The sequence below is a fragment of the Diabrotica undecimpunctata genome, chromosome 10 (assembly GCF_040954645.1).
Source record: "Diabrotica undecimpunctata isolate CICGRU chromosome 10, icDiaUnde3, whole genome shotgun sequence".
In the NCBI taxonomy this organism is placed as follows: domain Eukaryota; kingdom Metazoa; phylum Arthropoda; class Insecta; order Coleoptera; family Chrysomelidae; genus Diabrotica; species Diabrotica undecimpunctata.
Genome location: NC_092812.1, coordinates 49,322,476 through 49,331,964, shown reverse-complemented (window position 1 = coordinate 49,331,964; position 9,489 = coordinate 49,322,476). Strand labels below are relative to the sequence as shown.

At 34.1% G+C, this 9,489-nt stretch overlaps 1 protein-coding gene across 1 annotated transcript in view; it reads left to right on the top strand.

Annotated features, from left to right (window-relative positions):
- Positions 1–8,708: 8,708 nt before the first annotated feature.
- Positions 8,709–9,489, top strand: part of DIP-delta (Dpr-interacting protein delta) — a 687,368-nt gene continuing 686,587 nt past the window's right edge. Inside the window, exon 1 of the mRNA XM_072545958.1 lies at positions 8,709–8,815. Within this exon, the coding sequence (XP_072402059.1) occupies positions 8,711–8,815 (105 nt within the window). The 5' untranslated portion in view covers positions 8,709–8,710. The remainder of the gene's footprint in view (positions 8,816–9,489) is intronic.

The window sequence follows — 9,489 nt, the reverse complement described above, 5'->3', positions numbered from 1 at the left end:
TTAATCTGTGATGATGGTATGATTTTATTTCTACGTTTCAAATGATTCTATACATTAAAAATTATTTAAGAACAAAATTGAATAACATTTAAATTTCTGAGTGAATATTATAGTATTATACTACTCTTTTGACCTCTCACATTTTTTTAAATTATTTACCGTCAATCGTAGACCCGGAGTTTCTATTTTTCTGCTCAAAAATTAAATGTACCAAACCCATCAACAAGTTGAGTCACTAGAGAAATGGTTTTGTTGGTTTATTATTCTTTGCACATCTGGGAATTTAACTATAGGGTTACATAAATCAAATTTTATTTTGTTATGCTCCACAGTGTTTATTTGCATAAAGTTGATTCAGAATATACTTTACTGCAGAAGTTAGAGTTATCTATATTGTATAATTTTAATGTGGATGTGCTTTTTGTATGTAGATTACTAATTGATTTGGATCAGTAATTCACTTATTGTTTCTTTTTTATATAAATTTACAACATTTTGTGACTCTAAAAATTTATAATTGCAGTATTTTGTTAAGTTATGTGACAATAAAAAAAATATGCAACTTATCAATAGCCTTTAATATGGGTAAAAGTAGTATCTGACCGAACACCAGCACATACATAAAACTGGGACCAAAAATTAAACCAAACAAACGAATAACGATGTAAAATCTTTTAGAGGAGTTAATACTTACTCCGGTCCTAATATCTTGAATAAATGAATAATTAATATTTGGAGAAAGGGAACCACCTTTGACAACTAAACTAAAATATTAAACTAAAAGCCCGTGGAGTCTGACTCCTCCTTCGCACAGTCCAATAAGGCCCTCCAGATTCTTTTCTGACCCTTCCCGTGCCGCAAATATCCTTTCTAGTATTGTATTATATATATTATTGTGCTCCTGGTCAGCCTCCCCTTGCAGCTAACATTTGTGTTTTCCTTAAAACTCCCGCAAAAAAAGAAAGACCCTCTCTTGAATATATACATTGCCTAAATAAGATTCATAACGTTCGAAGTTAGTCAACATTTTCTTTTATTTTTTATTTGGTGGCAAACCAATTATGGATTCAGACTTCACACAGGTGCTGGCCCCATGTCACCAATTACTATGTTCTTATTGATCTATCTATGAATGATCGCCTCAACCCGACAGCAGCTCGACTGTCCAACAGATGGTTGCGGTTCTTCTATAGTTGACGAGGCACCCAGTACCACCACTATCTGACATCTTATTTCCTTTAATGCTAGTGTGACCTTGTATCCAGAGAAAATAGACTTTAATATGCTTTATTAACCTATTTAGAGCCTTGCAGCTCTTGCATTTCCAAACTAACTTAGAGGTTGTCTTTTCAGATGATAAAAACTAGTATGTCGGTACTTAGCGTTATGCTCTTCCAGCCTATGAGTACATCTCAGTATAAATATGAACTTCGTTTGGAAGAGAGTTGCATACTACCCAAAAGTAATGAGTGTTTCTTTTTCATAATTTCGGCAGTAAAAACGATTTTTTGATCTATCTTCTGATCTAGATGCATATGTGTATCTGTTTGGTAGAGACTAAAGAAAAATCTGGAAGGTCACCCATCTTTTTTAATTTTAAAAGTAACAGCAAATAATTATGTCTGGTCGCTAGTTTTCAGTATTCATAGGGCTTTAATATTATGTCGTTACCCCAAAGACATTTAGTTTAAGGTACACAAGTGGTCTGACCTGTGAGTGTTCTGACAAGCATCCTTTTTGTGATTTTCTTGATCTTTCCATACTCTCTGAAGTTTGGCGATGGCAGTTTTGCCCATAACGATTTTTCTTCTTTCTTCCTCACAATTACAGTTTTTTTAAATTTTTTCACCTACCTACTTATATAAATTACTTAACGATCTCAATTCAATTAACACTTTCCAGGGCATGATATCTTTCGTTTAATCTACTTATTCCTAACATTGTTATATGTGTTGATTTTTAAACAACTTCATAGCATATTTCGCTCACTTCAATTTCTTCTTTCGCGTTACCTTGGAGGGTAGTAGCAACCATTTAGCGTAAGTTCGATATTTTTTTTCTTCCAATGCATATTTACTCTATTTCAGTTATCCGTGGCGTTAGGTATAATCTCTATTCCCCATAAAATTTCACTCCATGAAGTCAAAGCGGAACTTATTCAAGATGATTCCGATGTGAAAATTCAGAATTTTGGTTTGGGCAGTTGTTTTCCGTCAAAACCAGTCGACACAGTTTTTAATCAGAAACTTCTTCTTCTTCTCTTCTTCTTCTTTTTATGTAGTCACGACTCTGTCTGTTTTTCAATATGCCTCCAGTAAGTTGTAGTTTCATCGTTTACGTCGTCTTCAGGCAACCTGCGGCTCTGTTTGCTCTATTCATTTGATCTTCCATTTCTGTTTCTGTTTGTAATCAGGATGTTGTACTAAATTATATCCTATATTATTTTAATGTACTAGAATTGTCTGAACTACCTACCTCATAATTTGCAGTTAAAGGTGAATTCAACGATTCCAACGGATTTGCCTTTCGATTTTAAGTGACTACAATTTAACGTGCGTTTGGCGTTTGTGTTGACTATAAATAAATCAAAACACTAGTCGTTTAAAGTGCGCAAAATTGGTTTTTTGAGTGCGTAGTTTTCCACTTTGGCACAGACAACTACATATCGCCTTTTGCGTGTCGAAGTCTTTTTTTTGGGGTTTTTACCCACACAGCCAGACTAATTTTTTTTTAACAGATACAAGGATTACTCAGAGATTACACTCTTCTCGCCCAGGGGTCGATCAGGGCATCGAAGTCTTCTGGCTCAAATATTAACAAATGAAAAACAAAAAACATGTACATATATTCATTTTAGTTTCAACCAAGTTTCATTTAATTCTTCTTCTTCTGATGCCCTACTCTATGCAGCGTGTAGGCGTTCAAGTTGGTTTGATTATAAGTAAGATCTTTCACTATTTAACGCTATTTAGAAGCCCTACTTTAAGTGACCAGGTCTCGCTACCGTACATTCGTTATAGAGATATACGGAAACCCACAGGATTTTCGTGTTGACAAAGATAGTGATTAAATTTATATGGTAAAAGTATTTTTCTAGCTAATGCTACTAGCTGGAAACTATTTATACTGGAACTAATCAGCCACAATAAGAACAAATCTTGGAGATGAACCAACGGAAGCGATGCCTTGGAAAATTGCGAACATGGAATCCTTTTAAATGGAGAACACCTAAACAACATTCGCTATGCAGATGACACCATTATTTTTGCAAACAGTTTAAACTGTTTACAGCAACTAATAAACAAATTAAATGAAGTAAGTAAAAGATTTGGACTACAAGTAAACATATCAAAAACTAAATTTATGGTCATCAGCAAAAATAAAATTAGAGACGTCCAACTGCTTATTAAGAAAACACCAGTGGACCGAGTAAAACAATTTACCTATCATGGAACAATAGTAAATGAATAATGGGATCACTTACAAGAAGTAAAATGTAGAATAGAGAAGGCTAGGAGTGCATTCAACAACATGGCCAAACTCTTTAAAAGCCACAACCTTAATCTGGAAATAAAAGTAAGGCTCCTGCGATGTTATATCTTCTAGATAGTATACTACTGAGTTGAATCCTGGACACTTACTTAAGCGATGGAGAAAACACTTAAAGCCTTCTAGATTTGGCTATACAGAAGAATCCTAAGGATATAATCGATGCACAAGATAACCAACGAGACTGTACTACGAAGAATGGGGAAAGAAAGAGAAGTGATGTATACGATTAAAAGGTGAAAGGTAGAATATCTCGGACACATAATGAGGAACGGCACTAAATACAGATTACTGAAAATAATCCTTCAAGGGAAAGTGTTCGGAAAGTGAGGAGCGAGAACGTTTGGATTATTTCCTAACACTGATGCTCACAGGACATGGTTGCTTTAGGGCATACCTTTACAGATTTGAAAACGCAGAAAATGACAAATGCCTGTATTATGAAATATCGGATACTGTCTCACACACTCTATTGATATGCGATAGATAGATAGGTGAGAGGAGCCTGCTTGAGAGAAAGCTAGGAAGTAGGGTGCAATCAGTTACTGAACTGGTGGAGGAGATGCTTAGGTCGTCAGATCGGGGAGAGCAGTTCAGAGATATGTGAGGAGAACATTTTAAAGAAAGGAACAAGGAGAAAGGTGACCCGAAGGTAGGCCGGGTGCCCAGGACTAAGAAAGAAGATAAGGCAGAATGAGAAGGGGTGAGATTGAACATGAACAGGGAGGAATAGAGGGAGAGAAGAATTCTGTCGTAGTGGGAAAGTGCTAGAATGTGTGAGAATTGTGCGTGAATGAAAGATCGCGTGAATGCCGTGCCGATGTTGCTTCCCAATCAGGGCGATCCGGCCGGTAATTCACCGCTGGGGAGGGTGTTTTTTTAGCAGGTAGGTCTCTGGCATTGACGACGATGGTGTCTGAACAACCCTAGCGCGGCCTCGGATATCATCGTGGCCACTCTGGAGGAGTCCTCCATAACCGAGGCTGGAAGGCGGTTCTGCCCACCTTCTAGGACCTAGGTATGTTTCGAACATTTGGACCAGCCACCCTCATACAAGAAGAAGAAAAAAAAATGTCGTCGCGTTGGTAGCACCGCGTTAGTGTCAGCCCAACCGGACAATAGCACTATTATGGAGAAAATTATATGAACGATATTGCCGTCAGCGAGTCCGAGATATCCCGACGTCAAGTTATACGTAGCGCTGACAATGGGAAAAAAGTGATCTTAACACGACTCAACTACAGTCGCGTATATCTTGGAAATTATGTGCCCTATTTTCCGCCTTGTGCCTACTGATTCCAGTGCAGTTGTTGGATCATCCTCATATCTTTTCCATCAAGAACAATCTCCCTTAACACATCATGTCTTACATTGCCAACAGCTTTCTTAAAAGATATTCCTTTTCTGGTCATAGTATTTTTGCATTAACAACTGTATGCAAAAAAGTGCCTCCCGTATTCCTAAACCATTTTTGAAACCAGTCTAAGCCTCTTTCGTTTTCTCTGCACATTTGTTATAATTCCGCATATGAATTATTTTAAGAACGCTTTGAGTACGTGGCTCATTAAGCTAATTAGGCAACTATCTTAGCAGTGACTGGCGTTGTGTGTCTTTAGAATTTTTACAAAGTTTACTTGATTTGATTTAATAATCCGCAGAAATTTCTAATGGATCATGATGGACCAACGAAGACAAAGCCAAGAACAAAAACTGTCTCAAAAAAAAATTCATCAATGAAAAAAAGAGAAGAGGGACCAAACAAACTTACAAATATTTTCAGAACAAATACGACATATTCAACCTACATAAAAATAATAAATAATTTGAAGAATGTCAAAGAAGCAACCACAGCACAACTCTTTTAGATAAAACGGGAACAACATGATAATGACTGACGAGAAACTAAAACCATGGAGAGAATATATTGAAGAGCTGTTCAAAGACGAAAGAGGAAACGTACCAGACATATTTATCATTAGAAAAAAAAGGAATCAAGTGAAAAAATTGCAAAGAAAAAATACTGTATTCTATCAATGGTACCGTCAGCACTTGCCGCCAGCTGTCCTTCTCTCTCTCACTGTCCGCACTTCCACCAACTACCTACCATTACCCGCAATGCGCGCTGCAGATGGAATATACGCAAAGGTATAATACGCCGTAGATAACGACAACGAACCGAGTTTGATCCGTAGTATTCATCTGGTAAAAGCTCCTACCTTGGATCTCTGAGTACTAATTAGAACCCAACGTCCTTTCCAGTTTCTGGCGATCGAGAATTGATATAGAAGCAGAGATGTACATAGATAGATAAATAGATGTAGGTGATATGAAGTTTGTTTTATAAAAAAAAACTTTTTGTATAGTAGTTTATAAAATATAAATAGATAACTTTAAGAATTTTTAAAATATTATTAAAATCAGTGAAAGCAGGTATGTTATAGTTTAATGCCAAAAATATTATATTTTAATCCCTAGAAAATGAAATGCTTAAAATCTGAATTTATTGAGTTAGAATTATTTTTCAATTGTAAGGTAGATTCGTGTAATTTTTACCGTGTAGAAGTGTATGTACTTAAAGTTTTCTTGCAAGTAAGAATTTTTGGAAAATCCTTCAGGCATAAGCAGTTACACGAACGAAAGTAGGTACCTATAATAATTATGATAGTGATGCATCATCAAAAAAGTTTTCGTAATCCTGGAGGCAGAAAAGTGAAACGAGCTATTTTCCCGTTTATTGTGTTCCTCATGAGTGCACATTTCTGTACCGGTGTGTGGTGGTCCTTTTCTTTGAAAGTTTGCATGAAACCCCTTAGAATGTAAAGGTCTAGTCTAGTGGAATAAATAGGTAAATCTTTTTTGAGTGTTGGGAGAACAATGGATTTTGTTGAAAACAAACACTACCTATATGAGCAAAATTCAAAAGTCGATTTAAGGATAACATTCCTTTCTTGATTGGTTGGATTTGCTAGCAATTTTTATTGTGAAGACTGAACGCGATTGGCTTTATAGGCTAGTTTAAGACAAAAACTAGCGGATAATAATGTCACTATCAAGAACTTGTGATTGACTTAAGATTTTATGTGAGGTATTAAATTTCGGTTCACCTATTTATGGGGTGTCCTACTTTATATTTGGTTTTTAAAAAATGAAAAGACTAATATATTTTTGTACACACTTATGACAAATCAAAAGATGGAAAAGGAAAGTATTTTTGAAGTGTCTAAAGGATTTTAATTCCTAGCTGAGCGCATTCGGCTTACTACAAAACCATCTTCGGAGCTCTGCTACAAGAGAGTAGTGATGTAACTAACTAATTTTAATTTAACAATGATTCACTTACGTCAAATTTTAAGTATCATACTATCAAGAAGAAACTAGATTGTGATGTTTTTCAGTATGATACTTGAGTGTTTTTAAAAAAATTATATCCCTTGATTAAAATTGTAAGAATTTTAAGTAAAAATTGGAAATTTTTCATTTTTCAATGAAGAATAACTTGTTAAGTCAAACGATTGTCACATCTCGTCCTGGGATAACCAAAAGATATGTTAAATTCGGCCCTGAAAATGTTTCTATAAAATATATAGGATACAGAACAATCTGTATGTTTCTCTCACAAATTACAAATCATTTTTTCAAATTTAGCTCTTCTAGTAGATAAGTTCTTGTTGAATCTTTTGTGCTATAATGACAAACATGTCCTTTGAATGTGATCCTTTATTTTATTAACTTCGCTTATAGGAACTTTTCTAGGATGCTTTATGTGTGATTGGCGTTTATCTTTGGGTGCTAATCCACCACTTTTTAAAGATTTAACTAGGTACTCGATTTTACTTTTCGTAATACCATGCAAGGCTATAAATTCTTGACGAAATACGTTCTTCTCGAGAACGATATTTTTTAATTGAAGTATCTCACCTTTTAGGTAATAACACAATCTCTCAAAGTTTCTTCATTCTCATGTTTCCTTGGGTATCTTCTTTTCACCGGTACAATGCTTATCAGCCCACAAAAATACAGATTTTGTCCGTTAACAGAGGTTAAATTATTAAATTCTAGAAGTTTTTACTTCTTTGTAAGTTTGTGTAAACTATGGTATACAGCCAACTACTGGAATTTTCCCCTATTACTTTTCATTTAAATTATTTCGATAATACTTTAACATTTGTTAATAGTAGTCATTTTACTTTCACGGTGTATACCTCTATTTAATAACAAATGGAAAAAATATCACTTTTATGTAGAAGAAATGAATAAAGAAATTAAGTTCCTCAATAAAATGCCGCTAGACTTGACAAAAAACGTAGCTGATTGGATTGTGGTTAAATTCAATCAGAAGGCACAGATTAAAATGTATGTAGTTCAGCTAAAAGAAAACTTTTGTCGGCGAATTAGTAAGACATCCATATTTAATTAGCCTGTTGTAGAAGATGAAAGCGTAATCAGCGAAGATGAGATTTTTATGCACATACCCTCCTACCCTCCTCCCCTCCTAGTAGATAAAAGTGGAAAAATAGTATCTAACGTTCCATTTAATAGATACGATGTGGGTTAAGTGGTGTATTTCCTATTGCAAATAATTTTTTTTGTAGCAAATATCAAGGCTAATTATTTACTCTTACCGGGGCAAATTTGCTTTCAATATGATACTAAAAATGTACCCACACTAGTGCGGTAAGTGTAACCCATGGACCGCAAAAATAAAAAAGTAACAAAATAAAATTGGAAGGTGTAATTCGCTTATATTTTTGTGCAGCAATTGGTAAATGTTTCTTTCAGTAATCTTGCCAAAATAAGCTTTTTTGGCCAGTGCACTTAAAAAAAACCACTTTCACGGAAATTTACGTTTCCACTTACCCCTGTGTACCTTATTCAATCTTTTCACCCTAACCTAAAATAGTATTTTTTCAGATTATTAAACTACTTTGTTTGCAATTTTTTAAAAAGCAGCGATTATACCATAATTCTTATATTAAAGCACAAATTAAAGTACGTGCGTAATAAAGTTCTAGTTTATAAAATTCCCGGTTAATGACTTCCGTTCCACAATGTAAATCTGCCACCGTTAAAACGAGAACTGCTAAAGAAATAACTTCACACCATACACATTGCGAGAACTAAGCAGCAGCCGCAATAAAACAATTTCATTTTATTTTCAGCCATGACTGATGACCCACGATTTGCAGAACCAATTCCCAACGTAACAGTGGCTTTGGGGAGAGATGCCAGCTTGCCCTGCGTCGTGGAAAATCTCGGCACCTACAAGGTAAGATAGAAACAGCTTTTTTACCGACCGTAGACCGAAATATATAGCTTTACGACTTTCACCGCTATAAATACATAAATGTAATATATATATATATATATATATATATATATATATATATATATATATATATATATATATATATATATATATATATATATATATATATATATATATATATATATATATATATATATATATATATATATATATATATATATATATATATACATATATGAATGAACATATACATATATGTATATAAAATATACTGTCTGAATAATTAACTTGCGATTATTAAAACACTGTAATGGTGTTCAAAGGTTTTATGTGAATTGGCAACATATTTTTTATTCTTGATGTCCAAAATTTTTAACATATTTAGAAAAATATTTAGAGAACTAAAATATTTTTTCATAGACAAATTGCAAAAACATGGGATATCAACCATGGTCTATTTGTTGGGTCTTATATAAGCTCTATGACGAATTGTAAAAAGTCGTAATAATTGTCGACAACTTCCATGTTTTTATTGTAAATTATAATTGACTATGGTCTCGATAATAACTCTAAAAATTCTCTTTTATTCTTATCCCGTCTACGACAGTTGTCTTTATCTTCGTTTCCAACAAAGATTGAATCATCTGTTACTACTTTTTTATTGTAAAATTGAC